Source organism: Salvelinus alpinus, chromosome 19 (genome assembly GCF_045679555.1).
Source record: "Salvelinus alpinus chromosome 19, SLU_Salpinus.1, whole genome shotgun sequence".
In the NCBI taxonomy this organism is placed as follows: domain Eukaryota; kingdom Metazoa; phylum Chordata; class Actinopteri; order Salmoniformes; family Salmonidae; genus Salvelinus; species Salvelinus alpinus.
In genome coordinates this window covers 25,957,771-25,982,794 of record NC_092104.1, presented here as the reverse complement: position 1 = coordinate 25,982,794, position 25,024 = coordinate 25,957,771, and the positions used below count along the sequence as shown (strand labels likewise).

Below are 25,024 nucleotides of genomic sequence, written 5' to 3'. Positions count from 1 at the left end.
AGAGGGCGCGCACAGCCCATGAAACATATGCCAAAGACCTGAAAATTCAGCAGGGGTGCAGAGAGATTGTGGAGGTCCTTATTATAATAAATAATGTGTATCTCTTTTGGATTTTCACTCTCTACCATCACAGTAGGGCCAAAATCAAAAGGAATGTATATGTAACAAAAGTTGCATAAAACGATAGTGATGAGTGACTGGTTTAGATATGCAAAAAAAAAAAAATGCAAAATGAAATGAAATATATTAAATCCGATTTCAGGGTGAATAAAACGTGTGGCCCCTGGCTGTAACCTAAGCATCCCATCACAGTCCTCTTCGTTTTGCATTGAACTAGCTTTAAAATATATTATATTGTTATCTTCAACCTAGGCTCCACCTTTCAAGCGGTTTTGTGACCTCACTCGTGGGCTGGATTGCTAGAGTGGGATTTCTAGTCTTTCGGAGCGCAGTATATTTTTGCTTGTCTATCTTTGGATCTGTGTGCGTTTAACAGTAATAAAGACATATTTTCTGAATCGGTAAATGTAGATATTTCAGACTGGATCTTTACATCTGTATACCGTCTCCAATTGGAATAAATAATTGAGGAATGTGGAAATTACAGAATGCCCAACAGCGTTGGAAAGAGATTTAAACCCACCAAATACATCCCGGTATCTACTGCTGCCACTTTTCTTGTGGGATCCACCACCTTATTCTTCGTTTTTACGTAAGTTTTATCCTTGTTTAAGTCATACATGCTTCTGCTAATAGTCTACACATAATAAAGCGTCCTCATTAGTATCAGTCCTAGCCTAGGTCCAATGATCTGGTGGTAACCAATGGCTATTACTGTTAGAAGTTTTTGTTGGAGAGGTTTAGACTGCTTTTTCGGGTCGGATCTTTATGCTGTTATGAATGGTTTTATAAAATGTTTTGACTGTGCACGGAACAGGTTATTATTGTCTTGTACTGGTTTTGGTGACAATGTTTAGGTGTGTCGAGGCATTATGGTAGAAACTCCTTTGTGACATGTAGGCCAACTTTAGGCTATATTTGTTTTCCAAATGCATTTTTTTTTCTAGAATAAACGTCATTGGACACCCCACTCAAGCTTGAAGTAGCCTAGGAGGTAGGCACATAGCGGGTATAGGTTGCTATGAAGCCGTAGTCCGCCATACTTGCCAGCTAGTTTCTCCTTTAGTTCTACGGGCAAAACAAGCAACGGAGCAACGAATTGTTATATTGTTGCAACTGGTAGCTTGGGTTATGGATGAGTTCAATATTGAATAGGAATACTGCCTCGCCTTCGAAATCTACATCTAAGTGTTTAACGGGACATTTACTCCTGTCACTCAAGTGCATGCGCTCTGAAGGTTGTAGTGTTTCGAGCCGTACCGCTTCACCTTCATTATGGAAATGTATGTGGTTTACAATGAGTGACGTTTTTCTGAAGGTTCTTTTTTCCACCCTGATTTGTTTTGTTCTATTTGTTTTGTTCTAGACACACACACACACACACACACGGTCCCACGTCATGGATTGCATTCCTGATTGACCCTGTGATCTACTTCAAATGCATAATTTATAGACAGGCTAATAATCTGATTGTAACATTTGAAGTACAGCCTAGGCCTGCTGTAAATTTGAATCTGCACTTAGATTTACAGCTGAGTCTATTTGCTTATGGAGACTAGTGGTTTGACTGAACTAATGAGATTTATTGTCTATTTTGTGGTCAAATAGGTGGCACTTTCTACTCCGGCTGGTTTAGAGAGACACCACACCACGTTACATGTTATTTGTCCTACACCTGTTGTATGACTCATATGTTTTGCTAAAGGACCATCAGATGTTCTCATGCAGTCATGATGTGATAAATAAATCATCAGATGTAACATTATTTCATGTGGTGATTATGATATCAGCCTTTATTCCATGACACTGTTCTCCTTCATGCTGTTAAAAGCAGCTGTTTAAAAGGGAAACTGGTGCATGTAATTATTAGCAGACAACAAATAGAAAATCATCAAAAAACAACAACAGAAGCAACGTAAAGAAAATGGTTTCAAATGTTGCCCAGACTAAACTATTCAGGATATATATATATATATATATATATATTTGAGGGAGGCTGAGAGTGTAGCATGGCTTTTGTACTGGGGGTTAATGGTTTAGATTAAAGGAAACCTATGGACTTGGCTTGCCCTGTTGCCCAGCAATCTAGATTGGAGCGTCAACAACAACTCCCTGGTTCCTCCCTGGCTGTAAGAGGCTTTGCATAGACAAATGGTCAGATGAAGAAGTAGGCTAATGCTGTAGCCCTGATGTGCTAGTCGTATGCATTGTCACCACAGTAGCTGATACAGTGCTGTGGAAAACTTCGTAGGTCCCTCTCCAATCTTCCAGACCTCGGTTTTTCTGCCCAGCTTCTCTATTGCAGCAGGGGTTCCAGTCAAGCTGTGTTCAGGGCTAGATAGATGGGCCAATCATTGACCCCCAACAGTAAGGATAAGGATAAGGATAAGGGTAAGGATTAGGATTTTACCCTGGTGTTGCTTTGCTCTTTGATTTCTCATGCAGTTACATTACATTTACATTTAAGTCATTTAGCAGACGCTCTTATCCAGTTACGTATTCAGAGGATTGGGCCATGTATAATGGAACCCCCTGGGGTGGAATAACTGTACACATCCACACTAAAATATGTGGGGCACACATGCTTTACACAATAGGGAAAGGGAAAGGGGGATACCTAGTCAGTTGTCCAACTAAATGTATTCAACTGAAATGTGTCTTCCGCATTTAACCCAACCCTTCTTAATCAGAGAGGTGCGGGGGGCTGCCATAATCAACAACCACGGCACCCAGGGAACAGTGGGTTAACTGCCTTGCTCAGGGGCAGAACGACAGATTTCTACCTTGTCAGCTCAGGGATTCAATCCAGCAACCTTCGGTTACTGGCCCAACGCTCTAACCACAATACTCCTCAATACACCACAATGTTCCTCAATACACTGCAATGCAAAACAACATTCCACAGTGCACCACAACACAACACACAGCAGGAGACCCCATAGATGAAGCCCCACGTATACTATGTTGAAAGACCTGTGAGCCATCTCCCTTCTCCGAGCCATAGAGTGAGTCATTGTGGGCCATGTGATTGCCAGCTCTTCACACAAATGTCATATCAGGCATGGAGGAAGAGACACTGTGTGAATAGTATAAGTGCCAGCTGAGCTCTGGCCCAGTGTTACTGTTACTGCTGTGCCTGGCTTGCCTGTCAGTGGCTTTACAGTATGTCTGTCCTCCACGACCACAATATGATTCACTCATTCACATAAGGCTCATAATGCCATGTGACAAGGTTCCCTGATTCCTCCACGTAGGTCCAGCTTCTGGTATTTCTCCAGAAACAATATGTGGTATAACTTTGGACTGGGTGCTGACACAAACACTTTGTTTAAAGTCTTTCACCATGCCCTTGACCAAATGCCCATTGTCCAATACATTTTCTACCTGCCAAGGATAAAAATGCAGAAGCTAACTCTTATCATTTGCTGTCGAAGACCGATATCCCCTTTTTAAAGGATTTCTGGACACTATCAATTGATCATGCGGATGGGTACTGCTTTCAGCAGTTTTTATGGAAATAAGTTATAGAAGAGGTGGCTGGTTGTGTTTAGAGGCAAAATATCTCCCAGGGAGTCATGTAAGTACACATTGGCAAGGGAGCCAGAGCAACGTGGACAGACAGAGAAATCTAATCTTTGACTTCCACATCTGTTTCCTCCTTTACAATATAGATTTATTTAAATGTGACGATACTCAAGTTGTCCCAGAGACTCCATTGTTTCCTGATTAATTACTCTCTTTTCCTCCATGACCACTATTACTCTGCTGGTATGGGCAATGTTCGATCCAATGTCCGTACTAGAATATCACTTAGAATGCCCAATACATTGCTTCATTCTAACTATATAGTATACTAGTGTGGACATAGCAACAAAAATTGGTCATTGTGAAAGTTCTGTTCATGTGTATGATGATGCATTAGGATGTCATAGGTGAACCAGGGGTATCTTTAATCTCATACAGTACTTACTCACCCCAACATGATGGGGTGGTGGTGAGGGCTGGATAGATGGATTAATGCCAATATCCAGGGCTAAGTGCTTGATGTTCTCTGGTGTCTGTGGTGTTTTAAAACATTGTGGTAATCTCTTCTCTACCACATTAATTGAACTTTTAGGAGAGTAATTAAATGTACATCCCCAATGATCTTAATCCAAATGACACCGATTCCCTAAATAGTTGGCTCTGGTCAACAGTAGTGCACTTTATAGGGAATAGGGTGCCATTTGGGACACAGATTGTGTGTGTTTACGCAGCACTGCTGCTGTCCTCTCTCTTTATTGGGAGGTTCAGTAGGCACTGCTGCTGTCCTCTCTCTTTATTGGGAGGTTCAGTAAGCACTGCTGCTGTCCTCTCTCTTTATTGGGAGGTTCAGTAAGCACTGCTGCTGTCCTCTCTCTTTATTGGGAGGTTCAGTAAGCACTGCTGCTGTCCTCTCTCTTTATTGGGAGGTTCAGTAAGCACTGCTGCTGTCCTCTCTCTTTATTGTCAATAAGTACCGCATATTAGAGACCATGAGAGCCCAGCCCAGATCTCCACTGTCCTATAGTATATTAATGTGTTTGATTGTGAGGCTCGCTGTGGATTTGATGTTAATTTAGTAATTTAATCTACATTGTTTGTTTTGATATGGGCAAAGTGATATCAGCACCGTTTGTTTGATATCATTTTAAAGGATATAAGCCTGCTGTATTAAAATAGCATGATGGCATTTATGCTGTCTGTCTGGTTTGCTAAATCACCCACCTTGTTCTTTGTGTTGTTTAGATTTAGAATATCTCATCCTCTTTTAGATTATCACTAGACTTCAGATTTTGCTCTCGTTCTCTCCGTCTCTCTGTCTCTCTCTCCATCCATGCAGCTTTTCTATCCTGTCACCACCCTGGAAAGAGCAGAGCTCTCCTTCCTCATGCAGTGTCACAGTGAGTTAACATCAGAGATGAAGATAACAGGATTGATATACTGCCGATAACATGAGAGCGATAGGATATAGGGGACCCTTCAGTCTTCTGTGTCATATAGATGCTGATAATCTCACTGAGAGCCGCAAGGCCAAAGTGATTCATAAAATCACTACACAACTGCCTGTCCTCAGGTTTGGGTAGATACATGCATCTTTATGTTTCACTATTGAAAATGCTTTTACCAGGACTGGGTCTGTATATATGCTGTGGCTAGTCGTGTCAGATTAAATAGCAATATTTCATCCATCCTTCCTCTTTTACGAGCAGCACCTCAGGCTATGGAGTGGTCTGGTAGAGGATTTTGGTGCTGGGTTGTGCAGTTCTCTCTCTCTTTCCTCACAGTCATGTACTATATTACAGCAAGAACATGGGAGGAATGAGGATGACTCACAGGTCGATATAAAAGCAATGTTGGTTTTATTGTGCATGTAATTCTACCCCCCTTCAATAAAATGGAAAATAATTGTTTTAATTGTGTATATACCTTATTAGTTCTCATTAATCTTGGCTCCCTCGTGGAGATTACTAATCTCTGCACAGTCATTGAGACTTTAACCCCACTCTTTATCACTACACTATATTCTTTCTATCACAGTTTATTTTTATCGGGAATGTGTCTTTTATTTATTTGACCAGGTAAATTGATGTCTGATTGTGTTTGTAATCGACATCATGTCTGTACTTTAAAAGGAACAGTCTCTAGTTGTTTGATGGCTGATGGACCAATCCCAAATCTTGAAACTGACAACAACAAAAAAATATCAATCATGAAACGATAACTATGTACTGTCGCTCATACAGTAAGATACGATGAACTGTAATTCCTCTTTATCAAATGTCTTGGGGCTGAATACAGTCATCAGATTTGGCAGCATACACAGAAACCATAGAGTTCAATTTTAAGGTAAAGGTTTACATAACCCCTTTAACACTGACTGTTCCCCTCCCCAATTTATCACTTTTGTTTCCACTTTCTCATGCTATAGATGGGTTGTGTATGGTCTCATGCTATAGATGGGTTGTGTATGGTCTCATGCTATAGATGGGTGGTGTATGGTCTCATGCTATAGATGGGTGGTGTATGGTCTCATGCTATAGATGGGTTGTGTATGGTCTCATGCTATAGATGGGTTGTGTATGGTCTCATGCTATAGATGGGTTGTGTATGGTCTCATGCTATAGATGGGTTGTGTATGGTCTCATGCTATAGATGGGTGGTGTAGGGTCTCGTGCTATAGATGGGTTGTGTATGGTCTCATGCTATAGATGGGTTGTGTATGGTCTCATGCTATAGATGGGTGGTGTATGGTCTCATGCTATAGATGGGTTGTGTATGGTCTCATGCTATAGATGGGTTGTGTATGGTCTCATGCTATAGATGGGTTGTGTATGGTCTCATGCTATAGATGGGTTGTGTATGGTCTCATGCTATAGATGGGTGGTGTAGGGTCTCGTGCTATAGATGGGTTGTGTATGGTCTCATGCTATAGATGGGTTGTGTATGGTCTCATGCTATAGATGGGTGGTGTATGGTCTCATGCTATAGATGGGTGGTGTATGGTCTCATGCTATAGATGGGTGGTGAATGGTCTCATGCTATAGATGGGTGGTGTAGGGTCTCGTGCTATAGATGGGTTGTGTATGGTCTCATGCTATAGATGGGTTGTGTATGGTCTCATGCTATAGATGGGTGGTGTATGGTCTCATGCTATAGATGGGTTGTGTATGGTCTCATGCTATAGATGGGTTGTGTATGGTCTCATGCTATAGATGGGTGGTGTATGGTCTCATGCTATAGATGGGTGGTGTATGGTCTCATGCTATAGATGGGTGGTGTATGGTCTCATGCTATAGATGGGTGGTGTATGGTCTCATGCTATAGATGGGTGGTGTATGGTCTCATGCTATAGATGGGTGGTGTATGGTCTCATGCTATAGATGGGTGGTGTATGGTCTCATGCTATAGATGGGTGGTGTATGGTCTCATGCTATAGATGGGTGGTGTATGGTCTCATGCTATAGATGGGTGGTGTATGGTCTCATGCTATAGATGGGTGGTGTATGGTCTCATGCTATAGATGGGTGGTGTATGGTCTCATGCTATAGATGGGTGGTGTATGGTCTCATGCTATAGATGGGTGGTGTATGGTCTCATGCTATAGATGGGTGGTGTATGGTCTCATGCTATAGATGGGTGGTGTATGGTCTCATGCTATAGATGGGTGGTGTATGGTCTCATGCTATAGATGGGTGGTGTATGGTCTCATGCTATAGATGGGTGGTGTATGGTCTCATGCTATAGATGGGTGGTGTATGGTCTCATGCTATAGATGGGTGGTGTATGGTCTCATGCTATAGATGGGTGGTGTATGGTCTCATGCTATAGATGGGTGGTGAATGGTCTCATGCTATAGATGGGTGATGTATGGTCTCATGCTATAGATGGGTTGTGTATGGTCTCATGCTATAGATGGGTGGTGTATGGTCTCATGCTATAGATGGGTTGTGTATGGTCTCATGCTATAGATGGGTTGTGTATGGTCTCATGCTATAGATGGGTGGTGTATGGTCTCATGCTATAGATGGGTTGTGTATGGTCTCATGCTATAGATGGGTTGTGTATGGTCTCATGCTATAGATGGGTTGTGTATGGTCTCATGCTATAGATGGGTGGTGTATGGTCTCATGCTATACATGGGTGGTGTATAGTCTCATGCTATACATGGGTGGTGTATGGTCTCATCTCATCCATACTTTGTAATTGAGGGATTCAATAGAAACATAAGAATGATTATGCTAGCTTGAGTCTCTGATTTACATGAGGTAGGCCTGTAAATCAATGTAATTTCAATTGTATTTATTTTGTACTATCTAGAGTTCATGATTGCGTTTTGTTTGTTTGCGTCTGTAGTGAAACTGACAAACACAAACAATTGTTGAAGATGAGTTTTTCCACTGAAGATGAAGGTAGAAAAATGGCATCAATACAACAAAACACTAAAGACTTATTTCAAACAATAGACAGTGTGATGACTCACTCTCTCTCCGATGGGGGTTTACACACTCCAAGATGGATACGTCTCCTATATTTTTTGCTGCAGGCTATGTGACAGTAATTAGATCAAATGTATATTTCAGACCAGGAGTTTTGATATAATATAAAGGCAAGCTCCCAAATTACTCTGTTAACATGGATATCAACCCATAATACAGTGGGGCAAAAAAGTATTTAGTCACCACCAATTGTGCAAGTTCTCCCACTTAAAAAGATGAGAGAGGCCTGTAATTTTCATCATAGGTACACTTCAACTATGACAGACAAAATGAGAAAAAAAAATCCAGAAAATCACAGGATTTTTAATGAATTTATTTGCAAATTATGGTGGAAAATAAACTTTTGTTATTGACCAAATACTTATCTCAATACTTTGTTATATACGCTTTGTTGGCAATGACAGAGGTCAAACGTTTTCTGTAAGTCTTCACAAGGTTTTCACACACTGTTGCTGGTATTTTGGCCCATTCCTCCATGCAGATCTCCTCTAGAGCAGTGATGTTTTGGGGCTGTTGCTGGGGGCTGTTGCTTTCAACTCCCTCCAAAGATTTTCTATGGGGTTGAGATCTGGAGACTGGCTAGGCCACTCCAGGACCTTGAAATGCTTCTTACGAAGCCACTCCTTCGTTGCCCGGGCGGTGTGTTTGGGATCATTGTCATGCTGAAAGACCCAGCCACGTTTCATCTTCAATGCCCTTGCTGATGGAAGGAGGTTTTCACTCAAAATCTCACGATACATGGCCCCATTCATTCTTTCCTTTACACGGATCAGTCGTCCTGGTTCCTTTGCAGAAAAACAGCCCCAAAGCATGATGTTTCCACCCCCATGCTTCACAGTAGGTATGGTGTTCTTTGGATGTAACTCAGCATTCTTTGTCCTCCAAACACGACGAGTTGAGATTTTACCAAAAAGTTCTATTTTGGTTTCATCTGACCATATGACATTCTCCCAATCTTCTTCTGGATCATCCAAATGCTCTCTAGCAAACTTCAGACGGGCCTGGACATGTACTGGCTTAAGCAGGGGGACACGTCTGGCACTGCAGGATTTGAGTCCCTGGCGACGTAGTGTGTTACTGATGGTAGGCTTTGTTACTTTGGTCCCAGCTCTCTGCAGGTCATTCACTAGGTCCCCCCGTGTGGTTCTGGGATTTTTGCTCACCGTTCTTGTGATCATTTTGACCCCACGGGGTGAGATCCTGTGTGGAGCCCCAGATCGAGGGAGATTATCAGTGGTCTTGTATGTCTTCCATTTCCTAATAATTGCTCCCACAGTTGATTTCTTCAAACCAAGCTGCTTACCTATTGCAGATTCAGTCTTCCCAGCCTGGTGCAGGTCTACAATTTTGTTTCTGGTGTCCTTTGACAGCTCTTTGGTCTTGGCCATAGTGGAGTTTGGAGTGTGACTGTTTGAGGTTGTGGACAGGTGTCTTTTATACTGATAACAAGTTTAAACAGGTGCCATTAATACAGGTAACGCGTGGAGGACAGAGGAGCCTCTTAAAGAAGAAGTTACAGGTCTGTGAGAGCCAGAAATCTTGCTTGTTTGTAGGTGACCAAATACTTATTTTCCACCATAATTTGCAAATAAATAGATAAAAAATCAATGTGATTTTCTGGATTTTTTTTCTCTCATTTTGTCTGTCATAGTTGAAGTGTACCTATGATGAAAATTACAGGCCTCTCTCATCTTTTTAAGTGGGAGAACTTGCACAATTGGTGGCTGACTAAATACTTTTTTGCCCCACTGTATGTAGTTATCTACTTTAACCTCCCCATCCTCCCAGCCTTCCCCTCTCTCCCACCCTCTCACAGGGAGGGCAATAACCCAGTCGTTATCTGCCATGGGCTATGGCATGGTACTACCATAAATCAGATCCCTCTCCTCCATAACCATGGCATGTCCAGCTTTTGCTTCTCCACAGATAGATGTCTTGGACCAGCCACTTCTTCATACCCCATCACTAGACCCAACCAACCACAGCCCGACTGCAGTGAGTCAGAGAGGGTTGACATAAGACAGACAAGCATGCCTTACATCTTCACCCTACATTGGTATTGATGAGTGAATGAGGCCAGTGAATAAAAGGCTGGGTCATCTAATCTGATTCCATCCTAGCCTCCTGTCACTGACTGACAACTAGGTTAAGATAATGCTGACGGATCAGCTTCCCTGGTCGTGTCTGGCATCCTGAACAGAGTAGGTTCCTCCTGCCTGGCAAAATACAGCCTCATGCCTGCCCTCCATTACATGAACCACGGCCGTGCACAGGTTGTTATTGAAATGAGTGCTATGTATAATTCTAATAAGATGTGGCAGCTAGGCATTTGAAATGAACTGGGTGTGTGCATGACTGTGTATAAGTTATGTATACAGTAATTCCATCTGCGCCTGACAAGTGCTTTTAACAAAGACTGATCTATGTGTTGTTGTTTTTGGCATTGATTTGAAAGCAGCAGAGGTTTAATCTGAATCATGTTTATATGTTTTGATCTGAGCCTTATTGGACTTTAAAATGATTTGATGGCTCAAACTGTTTTGCTGCTGTCCTATTTCTCCCCAACTCAGAGAGAAGACACAACCTTATGTTGTGCTTGGGTTTTTGTGTGCCGTTTTGCATTCTGCCTTGAATGTGACAAACACAATGCCTCAAACAGTAGGGGGGAAATTCCTTTATTTTGCCATAATCTTTTATCTGTGACAAAGCTAGGGAGAGCACTTCTCTGCCTTCAAAGTTTGAAACGCATTGCTACTTCAGAACTTTTCTTTTTATGTCTCTCTATTTGCCCTCAAGCTTTTTCTGAGCTCAGTCAAAAATAACTTGTGCCCTGTGATGCCATGGCTTGGCTAAATTAAGCCATATGTATGTAGTCAGAGCAGCTCAAAGCAGCAGTGTGGCTGAAAAAGTGCGGGGAAGGGGAGTGAGGCGCTTGAGACTGGAAGTACAGGGTTTCTGTTCTCCACCTAGTGGTGGAAAATACTCTTCCTGAGAACATGTGGGATTGATTTAGACCTCCAAGCGCACCCTCCCTGGGCGTCTCCTCCCTGTTTCCCCCTCTATTCACTGTTTTGGCAGGTTCGTTACCGACCAGGAATAAGTTGAAATCGAGCTCTGCCTCTGACACCTCGTGCTAAAAGAGCCATTTATACAGAGATCGAAAGAAGGCCTGGAGTACAGCGGTGTCTGTCTAAGTTATAAAAGGAGACGTGTGTAGGTAGAGGAGTGTAGCCTACGTCTCAAGTACTCCAGAGAGCCATAGAAACAGACACAGGGGAGAAAGAGATGGATAGGCCGATCGAGTGTGGGGTTTTTATATCTTTGGCCATTTCGGTTGAAGTCCATCTTTAGAAGACCCCAGAGATGGGCACATCAGAACGAGCTGCGGTACTCAGTCATCTGTAACCAGCAGAGCGACATAAATGTGAGTGGTCATGAAGGGCTAGCCTCGCCACTCTAGGATCTCTGTTTGGCTTTGGCCTCAGCCTTTGTAGTAGTTCTGAGGAGCTCTTATAGCTACTGTCACATAACTTTAGTCAGACAGACCTTTGGATGGTTCACAAATGGAAAGACAACAAATATACAGTGTAAATTCTTTATTAAAATGCATGAGAAATGATCTGCCTAATGTTACCTGCACTTAGATTGAGATGTTGTCTGTCCACTCCACACATGCTCACAGAATAGAGATATTAATGCTGTTGATGATTGTTTTAATGGACTATGTTGAGCATCCCAAAAGCCATATGCGCCCTGGTCAAAGGTAGTGCAGCACATAGGGAATAGGGTGCCATTTGGGATGCTGCCTACCCTGGCTGCTATACAGCCTACCCTGGCTGCTATATACACAGCCTACCCTGGCTGCTATATACACAGCCTACCATGGCTGCTATATACACAGCCTACCCTGGCTGCTATATACAGCCTGCCCTGGCTGCTATATACACAGCCTACCCTGGCTGCTATATACACAGCCTACCCTGGCTGCTATATACACAGCCTACCCTGGCTACTATATACAGCCTACCCTGGCTGCTATATACACAGCCTACCCTGGCTGCTATGTACACAGCCTACGCTGGCTGCTATATACAGCCTACCCTGGCTGCTATATACAGCCTACCCTGGCTGCTATACTCTGCAGTGGGTGAGTGGTGAAACGGCACTCTGTATTTGTCTGTTTTCTACCTTACTTAGTTTGAATAGACTGAGTGCAATGCACATGGACTGATTTGACTGTGGAGACCTGAGTTGAAGAAGCACTCATTAATCTTACCTGAAAATATATTGTGGTTACGGATTTTTGTTGAGTTGATTTGTTATCTAGCCCCATTATAACAGCCATATTTTTGTCAGTGAATTAATTCAGTAATGGTTTACTGTAATCTGGATTTGCAGTAGTTGATTTTTATGCAGAGTCTTTGGTGACCAGACAATACCTATTATACTGCTGTACGCTGTAATGTGTGACCAAATTGATTCTCCTCTGTTTAAGATGAAAACAGCTTGTGAGCTGCATGTTGAGTGGTACCGCAGCCCGCCAAGCAGAACTGTAATCTGTATCTCACTTGGCACCAATTCTAATGGTTTTTAGAGCCTGAATGATACTATATTAGCCCCAATTCAAGCATAACATTTGTATTTAAACTCCAGTGTCAGTCATGATTAGTAGGAATACTAAAGTTGTGTTTTTTTTAAAAGAGGACGTTTTGTTAGAGGTTTTGTTGGCTAGCCCATTTGACAGAAACATTAGTCAAAAATGTATAGGGATTAAAATCCCCTCACGGTAAAATGTCCAGACAACTCTTAGCCATGGATTTCCTCTGGGAGAAATGTTTCCCTTGGCTGTGTGAAGTGGTGCAGAATACTTTAGAATCTGAATAATTGTTATCAGAGCACAACCTGAGGCCGGGGAGTCATTGTTCCGTTACTGTGACTCTTCTCAACAGCAGTATGAAATGATTATTCATACTCCATCTCATCTACCAATATTGACTCACTGACGACATGGCTACTTGGCTAGATACAATCCTATCCACGTTACCAGCATGTTTACACCACTAACCAGGTTTCCATCAAACATTTTATGTGGGTAAAGTACATGTCGGATAAAACGTTTCATAACAGGCCTGATGGAAAAGGATAATTTCTCTGTAATCTTTCCGAATGTCAACAAAAACGAAACACGCTAGACAAGGTGGGATCTTTTAGTGTCGATAAAATGTATTATGCAAGAAATGGCGGTGGAAACTCTTTAATGCGCAAATATTGATATAAAACCCTCATATTGAAGTAAATTTGCAGTCACCCTATGATATGTTGTGTGGTCCACCCACTATAGCTCAGGAAAGTATACCGTTTATTAGGCTACAGATTTAATAAATTATGATGAACTTCACAGGGTGGTTAGAGTCCATGGTGATGAGCTTGATGCTCCTTTCCAATAAAAATAGGGTCTTATTCTGGTGACATGATGATCGATACTTGGCTGTCATTTATTTATTCAAATTTTTTCTCTCTTTTGTCAATAATAATTTCTTCATGTTGGCTATACCAGCACTATATATGCGAGCTGTTGGCTAGAGCACACGGCCAATACCTGCGTGGGCACATTCATATACTGTATAACGCAAATTATTTTGGTGAGAAAATATCAGTAGAATGAAAATGAGATGGAAACCCATTTAATTTGTATGTTTTATTCGGTACATGAGAATTTAACACCAAAATGTACTTTAATGTGCATTACGTCTGGTGGGAAAATGTGCATATTGTTTTTATGCAGATTTTAGAATATTCGCATTCAAATCTGTCACCAGATGGATAGCATCCTAGCTACTGACCACTAAAATAACTATTTACAAATGAATGTGTTGTGGCTCGGCTCATTCCAGCCATTAATTGTTATCTAATTGATGCAGAGGCTCTCTGATAGTGTGTGTTTGGAAGTTTGCAGATATCTTCCCTGCATTGGGATGACAGGAGGATTCTATGGGCAGAAGGGTATAGAAGGAGTATCAGTTCTTTCTTATTTCAACTGGACCAAGGATGTTTTCTGTTTGTCCTGCTGCTTCTCTCTCTTCGTGACCTCACTGAAATAGCCCATCTGGCTAGGGGATGGGTTGGGCTGGAACTTGTATGTCAATGTTGCAAGTGGCAGAGTCTGCCTCCCCTTCCTATTGCAACAGATCTGTGAGGTGGTGTCTGTCATCTGTCAGTCTGTATCCTGACACACCAGCTGCAGTGCTGTAGGCTTTCATACTGAGGACTAAACATCAGAGGGACGGGAGCTAAATCAGCCGCTGAGTGCTTGTATCTTTTCTTGATCAACATGGTTGGTGGAGACTCGGACGACACTGACATGAGCCACAACCAGTGTTATTTGTCCCTGTATGTGGCTTGCAATCCTTGTGTGTTCTTAGAGGCAATTACTAAAGTCTTGATCAAATCAAAATCAAATCAAATTCATTTATATAGCCCTTCTTACATCAGCTGATATCTCAAAGTGCTGTACAGGAACCCAGCCTAAAACCCCAAACAGCAAGCAATGCAGATGTAGAAGCACGGTGGCTAGGAAAAACTGCCTAGAAAGGCCAAAACCTAGGAAGAAACCTAGAGAGGAACCAGGCTATGAGGGGTGGCCAGTCCTCTTCTGGCTGTGCCGGGTGGAGATTATAACAGAACATGGCCAAGATGTTCAAATGTTCATAAATGACCAGCATGGTCAAATTATAATAATCACAGTAGTTGTCGAGGGTGCAGCAAGTCAGCACCTCGGGAGTAAATGTCAGTTGGCTTTTCATAGCCGATCATTAAGAGTATCTCTACCGCTACTGCTGTCTCTAGAGAGTTGAAAACAGCAGGTCTGGGACAGGTAGCACGTCTGGTGAACAGGTCAGGGTTCCATAGCCGCAGGCAGAACAGTTGAAAATGGAGCAGCAGAACGGCCAGGTGGACTGGGGACAGCAAGGAGTCATCATGCCAGGTAGTCCTGAGGCATGGTCCTAGGGCTCAGGTCTTCCGAGAGAGAGAAAGAAAGAGAGAATTAGAGAGAGCATACTTAAATTCACACAGGACACTGGATAAGACAGGAGAAGTACTCCAGATATAACAAACTGACCCTAGCCCCCTGACACATAAACTACTGCAGCATAAATACTGGAGGCTGAGACCGGAGGGGTCAGGAGACACTGTGGCCCCATCCGATGATACCCCCGAACAGGGCCAAACAGGAAGGATATAACCCCACCTACTTTGCCAAAGCACAGCCCCCACACCACTAGAGGGATATCTTCAACCACCAACTTACCATCCTGAGACAAGGCCGAGTATAGCCCACAAAGATCTCCGCCACGGCACAACCCAAAGGGGGGCGCCAACCCAGACAGGAAGATCACGTCAGTAACTCAACCCACTCAAGTGACGCACCTCTCCTAGGGACGGCATGAAAGAGCACCAGTAAGCCAGTGACTCAGCCCCTGTAATAGGGTTAGAGGCAGAGAATCCCAGTGGAGAGAGGGGAACCGGCCAGGAAGAGACAGCAAGGGCGGTTCGTTGCTCCAGAGCCTTTCCGTTCACCTTCACACTCCTGGGCCAGACTACACTCAATCATATGACCCACTGAAGAGATGAGTCTTCAGTAAAGACTTAAAAGTTGAGACCGAGTCTGCGTCTCTCACATGGGTAGGCAGACCATTCCATAAAAATGGAGCTCTATAGGAGAAAGCCCTGCCTCCAGCTGTTTGCTTAGAAATTCTAGGGACAATTAGGAGGCCTGCGTCTTGTGACCGACCGTAGCATACGTGTAGGTATGTACGGCAGGACCAAATCGGAGAGATAGGTAGGAGCAAGCCCATGTAATGCTTTGTAGGTTAGCAGTAAAACCTTGAAATCAGCCCTTGCCTTAACAGGAGGCTAGCACTGGAGTAATATGATCAAAGTTTTTGGTTCTAGTCAGGATTCTAGCAGCTGTATTTAGCACTAACTGAAGTTTATTTAGTGCTTTATCCGGGTAGCCGGAAAGTAGAGCATTGCAGTAGTCTAACCTAGAAGTAACAAAAGCATGGATTAATTTTTCTGCATCATTTTTGGATAGAAAGTTTCTGATTTTTGCAATGTTATGTAAATGGCAAAAAAGCTGTCCTTGAAACAGTCTTGATATGTTCGTCAAAAGAGAGATCAGGGTCCAGAGTAACGCCGAGGTCCTTCAGTTTTATTTGAGACGACTTTACAACCATCAAGATTAATTGTCAGATTCAACAGAAAATCTCTTTGTTTCTTGGGACCTAGAACAAGCATCTCTGTTTTGTCCGAGTTTAAAAGTAGAACGTTTGCAGCCATCCACTTCCTTATGTCTGAAACACAGGCTTCTAGCGAGGGCAATTTTGGGGCTTCACCATGTTTCATTGAAATGTACAGCTGTGTGTCATCCGCATAGCAGTGAAAGTTAACATTATGTTTTCGAATGACATCCCCAAGAGGTAAAATATATAGTGAAAACAGTAGTGGTCCTAAAACGGAACCTTGAGGAACACCGAAATGTACAATTGATTTGTTAGAGGACAAACCATTCACAGAGACAAACTGATATCTTTCCGACAGATAAGATCTAAACCAGGCCAGAACTTGTCCGTGTAGACCATTTTGGGTTTCCAATCTCTCCAAATGAATGTGGTGATCGATGGTATCAAAGGCAGCACTAAGGTCTAGGAGCACGAGGACAGATGCAGAGCCTCGATCTGACGCCATTAAAAGGTCATTTACCACCTTCACAAGTGCAGTCTCAGTGCTATGATGGGGTCTAAAACCAGACTGAAGCATTTCGTATACATTGTTTGTCTTCAGGAAGGCAGTGAGTTGCCGCTTTTTCTAAAAATTTTGAGAGGAATGGAAGATTCGATATAGGCCGATAGTTTTTTATATTTTCTGGGTCATGGTTTGGCTTTTTCAAGAGGCTTTTTTACTGCCACTTTTAGTGAGTTTGGTACACATCCGGTGGATAGAGAGCTATTTATTATGTTCAACATAGGAGGGCCAAGCACAGGAAGCAGCTCTTTCAGTAGTTTAGTTGGAATAGGGTCCAGTATGCAGCTTGAAGGTATAGAGGCCATGATTATTTTCATCATTGTGTCAAGAGATATAGTACTAAAACACTTGAGTGTCTCTCTTGATCCTAGGTCCTGGCAGAGTTGTGCAGACTCAGGACAGCTGAGCTTTGGAGGAATACGCAGATTTAAAGAGGAGTCCGTAATTTGATTTCTAATGATCATGATCTTTTCCTCAAAGAAGTTCATGAATGTATTACTGCTGAAGTGAAAGCCATCCTCACTTGGGGAATGCTACTTTTTAGTTAGCTTTGCGACAGTATCAAAAATACATTTCGGATTGTTCTTATTTTCCTCAATTAAGTTGGAAAATAGGATGATCGAGCAGCAGTGAGGGCTCTTCGATACTGCACGGTACTGTCTTTCCAAGCTAGTCGGAAGACTTCCGGTTTGGTGTGGCGCCATTTCCATTCCAATTTTCTGGAAGCTTGCTTCAGAGCTCGGGTATTTTCTGTATACTAAGGAGCTAGTTTATTATGACAAATGTTTTTAGTTTTTAGGGGTGCACCTGCATCTAGGGTATTGCGCAAGGTTAAATTGAGTTCCTCAGTTAGGTGGTTAACTGATTTTTGTCCTCTGACGTCCTTGGGTAGGCAGAGGGAGTCTGGAAGGGCATCAAGGAATCTTTGTGTTGTCTGAGAATTTATAGCACCACTTTTGATGCTCCTTGGTTGGGGTCTGAGCAGATTATTTGTTGCGATTTGATTAAACCCTGTGTCCATTAGTGAGTCTGCCAAAGCCAGCTGATCCCGTAGAATGGTTTTAACAGAACGGTTTTAGTGTGGATTTTTTTTTAGCACAGAATGTTTTTGTTTTTTTTGAAAACTCTGTTTATTAAGTTTTACACACACAGACAAGACAAAGCAATATAAATAATATACTCAACTAGAAAAAATACAAATAATACATAAAAAAAAAAAAATTGCTTTAAAGATACCATACTTTAGACAAGTTAAACACACCAGGCAGAAGGCTACAAAGGTTAAAGGGCAATCTATAGTATAGGGACAGAGCAAACACCTCACCATTGTTCCTGTAAACAGTCAAGGGATGGGGTGGAGAAATGCAACCACTCACAGACAGTCATGGCCACAGACCGACCATCCACTGGACCAAAAATAAAAAGTTTACAATGCTTTAAAATAAAAAATGAATAATAATAATTTTATGTAGGCGTGAACAAAATTTATAAATTTTTAAAAATAACTGGGAAAAACAAGCTCACACCTTAGTCTCTGCCCGGGCAAGATGAACAAGGCATCCGCAGGTCACAATCAATAAGCACATCAACCTTAATGCCCCCCCACCCCCACCACAGAAAAAACACAGAGAAATGCTCATCCAACCCCTAAGTCACAGGGGGGTCAAATACAGACTTATTTTGGTTTTAATAGGAATGCCATCAGAGGATGGACTGTTTAAAGTAAGACCGGAATGGAGCCCAAGCCTCATTAAACAGTTTGGGGTTCCCACGTGAATTGAATTGAATTTTTTCTAGTTTCAGAGAGCACAACACATCTCTCACCCAATATTTATAAGATGGGGGAGCTGCCATCTTCCAGTTCTGTAGTATTAGCCGTCTAGCTAAAAGAGTTGTATAAGCAACAGTGTCCGACTGGATTCTTGACAGGGGGGTACCTATGGGCAGTACTCCAAAAAGGGCTGTAAGGGGAGAGGGATCTATAACAGTGTCATATATATCAGAGAAACATTTAAATATTAATTCCCAGAAACCTGACAGTTTATGACAGCCCCAGAACATATGCAACAGTGTGGCTGGTTCAATTTTACATCTGACACAGGTAGGATCAAAATCAGAGAATATTCTTCCAAGTCTGGCCCCAGACCAGTGGATACGGTGAACCACCTTGAATTGAATGAGGCTGTGTCTAGTGCTAAAAGAGGACGAATGCACCCTGCGCAGCACAGATTCCCAGGTGTCTTCCCCAAGTTCCTCCCCCAAATCCTTTTCCCATCGAGTCTTTAAAGGCACCAAAGAAGGGTTCTGTAAGTCATGAATGATTGCATATACATCTGAAATTGCGCCCCTAGGAAGCTTGTTCAGCTCCAAGATGCTCTCTATAGCTGTATTCGCAGGGCTATGGGGAAATTCAGGTGTGTTAGCTCTGACAAAGTTCCTAGTCTGGAGATAGCGGAAAAAGTGGGATTGGGGGAGGTTGAACCTTTCCTGTAGCTGAGCAAAAGAGGCAAATGTATAATCAGAGAATAATTGGGCTAGTGAGGAGAGGCCTAGTGAGTGCCAGATGCCAAAAGCCCCATCATTCAAAGATGGAGGAAATAAAATGTTCTGATTGATTGGGCCTGATAGAGAAAAGCCTCGGAGGCCAAAGGCTAAACGGAACTGATTCCAAATTTTAAGAGATTGCTTTACAATTGGGTTGACACACCTTTTGCCTAGGGACACTTGGAGAGACGAGCACAACACAGAAGAAAGTGCAGCAGGTTTACACGATTCAGACTCCATCTGGACCCAGAGTGGTCTAGGGCCAGTAGGATCAGTCTGCAGCCAGTACAGAAGGGCTCTGAAATTTGCAGCCCAATAGTATGTCTGAAAATTTGGTAGAGCTAAACCCCCCAATGACTTAGGCTTCTGTAAATGTTTTCTACCAATCCGTGGTACCTTGCCATCCCAAATAAAATGCATGAATGTTTGATCCAGTGAAATAAAAAAAGATTTTGGAATAAAAATGGGTAAACATTGAAATAAATATAGAAATTTGGGCAACACACTCATTTTAATGACATTAATCCTTCTGATAAGAGAAAGAGGTAGCGAATTCCAAAAAGTAAAAGATTGTTTCAAACTGTCTGCTAGAGCAACCAAGTTTTCCTGAAACAGATTTGAATATTTCCTTGTCACTTTAACTCCCAAGTAGGTGAATTGATCCCGGACAATCCTAAACTGAGAACTTGTAAAAGAGCACTTTAAAGCAGCCTTGTTTACAGGAAAAAGCTCACTCTTGCCTAGATTCAGCTTGTACCCTGAGATTGATCCAAACCTTTTAAGAACAGATAAGGCGCGTGGCAATGAGGTATCAGGGTTAGAGATAAACAAAAGGAGGTCATCCGCATATAGCGAGACTTTCTGCTCTGAGCCTGTCCTGATTATTCCTTGAATGGCATCATTAGAGCATAGTGCAATGGCGAGAGGTTCGATTGCCAAAGCAAACAACAAGGGGGAGAGTGGACAACCCTGTCTGGATCCGCGGTGCAAGGGAAAATAGTCAGAGGACAAGTTGTTAGTCCGTACCGAAGCCATGGGGGAAAAATAAAGAATCTTTATCCACGCAATGAATTTGGGGCCAAAGCCAAATCTATAAAGGGTAGCTGTTAGGTAATCCCACTCAACGCGGTCAAACGCTTTTTCTGCATCAAGTGAGACCACCACCTCTGGGTCCTCCGACGCTGGGGAGTACAGTATATTCATAAGGCGCCTAATATTGAAAAACAAATGCCTATTTCTCACAAAGCCAGTCTGGTCAGAGTGTATTACTTGGTGCAGCGAGCCTTCCATACGGATGGCTAAAAGCTTGGCTAGGATTTTGTAATCACAGTTTAAAAGCGAGATTGGGCGATAGGATCCACATTCCAGGGGGTCTTTGTTTTTCTTTAATAGTAATGAAATTGAAGCCTGATAAAGACTAGGCGGTAGCTTTGAGGTATTAAGGCACTCTGCAAATAGTCGAGACAAGAATGGGCAAAGCAGACCAGAAAACGTCCTGTAAAATTCGGTTGGAAAACCATCCGGACCCGGTGATTTACCACTTTTCATTGCGGACACTGCTGTTGCAATCTCCTCAGGTGTAAATTCTTCTTCTAGACAGTCATGGGTGTCTGTATCAATTGAAGGCATATTCAGGCCATTAAAGAAGGAATCAATCAGCAAAGGGTCTTGAGGGGATTCAGGGGTGTATAGCGCAGAGTAAAATTGTTTGAATTGATCATTGATCTCTTATAACTGTGGTGGCACCAGACGGGGTCCTTATTTGTGGGATTAAACGTGAGGCCTCAGATTTACGGATCTGATGTGCAAGGAGTTTACTGGCCTTGTCGCCTTGTTCATACACTCTGTACCGAGCTCGCAAGAGTAACTGTTCAGCTTGCCTGGTAGAAAGCTCATCAAATTCAGATTGGAGTAGTTGGCGCTCTTTATGCAGATCAGAGGAAGGAACCGTAGCATACTTCTCATCCAATGTGGCTATGGATTCGCTCAGGTCCCGAAGTCGCTGAGAGCGAACTCTGTTTTGGTTGGCTGTATAAGAAATAATTTGGCCACGTAGGTATGCTTTGAGAGACTCCCATATGGTAGAGCAGGACATACCTGGTGTTGAATTAGTTTCTAGGAATAAGGTGATTTCAGAAGAAATGAAATTGACAAACTCCTTATCTGAAAGTAAAATGGGGTTAAGACGCCATTGATAACACATAGGAGGTCGCTGGGGAAACTCTAGTTGAAGCACTAATGGTGAATGGTCAGAAATAACAATACTCTTGTAAGTACACTGCCGAAGGTTAGGCAGAAGTTTTTTGTCCAAAAAGAAGTAATCAATCCGGGAGTATGTTTGATGAACATGAGAATAAAAGGAATACTGTCTATCTGTAGGATGTAGGAAACGCCAGACCTCAAACATGGCATATTTCTGAAGAAAGGCTTGAATAAGTAGGGCACATTTAGATGGGCCTGTAGTTGTTCGTGAGGACATTTTGCAGTTGAAATCCCCCCCTAAAATCAACAAATGAGAATCTAAATTGGGTATAGCAGACAAAAAGGAAGAAATTAAACTTGTGTCATCCCAATTGGGAGCATAAACACTAGCCAAAACAAGAGGGGTAGAAAACAGTTTACCGGTTACTATGACGTATCGTCCCTTAGGATCAGCGATAACCTCAGAAGCTACAAAGGGAGTAGCTTTATCAACCAAAATGGCAGCCCCTCTTGATTTACTATGAAAGTTAAAGTGGACACTTGACCAACCCAGTCCCTACGCATCCTAAAATGCTCACCAGTCCTCAAGTGAGTCTCTTGTAGAAATGCAACATTTGCATTCAAACCCTTTAAGTGTGTCAACACCCTCTTACGCTTCACTGGGTTATTAACCCCTTTGATGTTCCACGAAATTACTTGATCGCATTGTTTCGGCCCCTCTGGGCATTCCCGTTATACAACCCTGTCATTAGAGCATAGAATGGAAAAGCAATGAGCGCCCAAAAACCCCAGAATAACTTGTCTCAGAGTAATAATGTACGGTGGTAGATGTTTGGAAAAAGTACAGAAAAAGACAGAATGACAACATTAGAACTGAACAATTCAACCCCTCCCCCACCCCCTCCCCCCATCCCAGACAATACCTCCCCAAACGAGGTACAAGCCTAAATAGAACATGTTCTCTTCGCACAGTATGTCTGTGAGAGTGCGGTCTTAAACCTAAACCCACAGTCCCGCTCTTTAAAGTCGCGTTTTGTTAGTGGATCAAACAGCAAAAAGAGATAATCATTTTTGAAATAAAAAATATAAAAGTGAATCCCTTGTGCAAACGAAATTACAAAAGCACCACTTGTAGATGTATATAATTATATTCCCAGTCTTATAACAGGCATTTGAGAGAGAAAATAAAGAAAATAAATAAAATGTATAAAGGCTCTCAGCCGAAAACCTATCATATCGTAGTAAGACAATCAAAAATAATAATAATAATAATTATTATAATAGTTGTCTAGTTGAATGCTGAGACAGCTTACAACCAAGACCAAAAAACTACGTGTGCGCAACGTTGAGCGCTTGCTGGGCATAAATGACGCTCAGAACTTTTACAATTTAAGTGAAGACCCCAAAAAACGTGTCGCCTCGGGAAGCATTTACTGTTTACTGGGTCAATGCAAACGGATGCAGTAAACAAATAACCAAGAATATTTTGAGTCACTGAGACACTATGTAAACAAACTGAATAGGTGAGCGAGACCGCCTAGAAACACAGGAGTAAACTAAAACCTCAATACAATGAAATTAAAATGACTGAATGCTTGTAAGGCAAGCACACTAGATGATCAAAACATTAGATCACATCAAATAAGCCTGAATGGGTTCGCCAACTCCCCAACTATACAAAATTAGCATGTTATAGCTAAACTTAATTGTACCACAGGTGGGTTACTTACTATCCACAGTTCGCAAGCAACAGTTGCTGAACTATGAGCAAGTTCAAGACTTCTTGATGTGACGTTGAATGTGAGAGAGAGCCTCATCCGGAGATTCAAATGTGTAGTCTTTACCATCATGAGATAGCCATAAACGGGCCGGGATTCGCAGTCCGTACTTCACACCTGGATGGTCCCGAAATAGTCGTTTGGCCTGTCCGAAAGCTGCGCGCTGCCTGGAAACAGTGGGGGAGTAGTCCTGGTAGATGGAGAAGCTCTGTCCTTGAAAGCTCAGAGTGGTATTGGGGGCTCGTCGGAGAATCTCCATCTTCTCATGGAAAAAGTGCACTCGAAGAATTATGTCACGGGGCCTCTCCCCATCCCGGGGCTTTGGGCGCAGCGACCGGTGGGCACGATCAATCAGGGGTTTTTCATCTAAGGCAAGAACATCCTTCAGCAGCCCAGAAACTAAATCCGTGGCGCGAGGCATTTCCGCTGACTCTGGGACTGATACAAGTCTCAGGTTGTTGCGGCGAGAGAATCCCTCTAAACTTACACAGCTCTCCTTCACCTTTTTCAAATCCGCAGCTAGGCGTTTCACGTCAGCCTCCAGGGATGTAGTTAAGTCGGAGACATTTGTAGCGGAGGTCTCCAGTGCTGCAATCCTTGTAGTGTGCGACACCGTTGTTGTTTTGAGTGATGTGATTGCTGGCACCGTCTCGTTCCGCAGGATGGTTAGATCTGCTTTTAAAGTATCAGAAACCTCCTTTATTCGGGCCTCAATCGTAGCAACCACCTCCGTTTTCATTTCAACTATCTCAGAGCGTAGTAGTTTGATGGCCTCGAATGTTCATTTCAGCGCCGCCAGGCCAAGCCGCCCCCCCGGGTAAAGTGTCAGTCCCCGGGCCGTCAGGCTCAGGAGAGGGCGGTGATGAGAGTGTGTCTTGTAGGCCGGGTTTTCTCAAAGTCATGCTTTTGGCCTTATGTTTCGTCGACATGCTGACATTTGGAAGTAAAGTAGTCTTGGTTTTTACGGGAAGGGATCACCAAAATAATATATGAAAATAAATACGGTTCTGCTGCAAAATTCACATAAACTTTAAAAATACCACGGGAGCAAACGGAAAACACGTCAGTCGCACATGGCGTCCCTCCAATCCCCCAGCACAGAATGGTTTTAGTGTAGTGTTTTTTTGTTTTTGCATAGAATTGTTTCTATCGACCATCACCATCCCATCGAACCATCGTCCACACACCCCCACTAACCCGTCCACACCCCCACTAACCCTTCACACTACACAGCAGACTGGAAAACCCATCACCAGGCTAGTTCAGACTGACCCCTGGTCTCAGAGTAAATAGCCCATAACGGAAAACAGGGAGGTTATGCCAGTATAAATCACAAGCTACTTTATTCACTTGGGCTGGGACTGAGGGTGCCCTGGAGACGACTCCTGTTCTCTTAATATCCCCTACAACCATACATCTCGTAGAGGTATACTGGAGATATGAAGGAATGAGTTTAGATGAAGATCAAGATACCTTGGGATTGCCTGCACCCAGTGTGTGGAGTATGGTATTCATGTTTTTCATTGAGTGCAGCTGCAGTGTTATGCTGTGTTAGGC

The 25,024-nt window shown here is 42.8% G+C and overlaps 1 protein-coding gene across 2 annotated transcripts in view; it reads left to right on the top strand.

Moving 5' to 3' along the window:
- Positions 1 to 419: 419 nt before the first annotated feature.
- LOC139545901 (palmitoyltransferase ZDHHC8B-like) overlaps positions 420 to 25,024 on the top strand; it is a 123,239-nt gene continuing 98,634 nt past the window's right edge. For both annotated transcript variants that reach the window (XM_071354110.1, XM_071354109.1), the window contains exon 1: positions 420 to 712. In XM_071354110.1, coding sequence (XP_071210211.1) covers positions 609 to 712 — 104 coding nt within the window. In that variant the 5' untranslated portion in view covers positions 420 to 608. The remainder of the gene's footprint in view (positions 713 to 25,024) is intronic.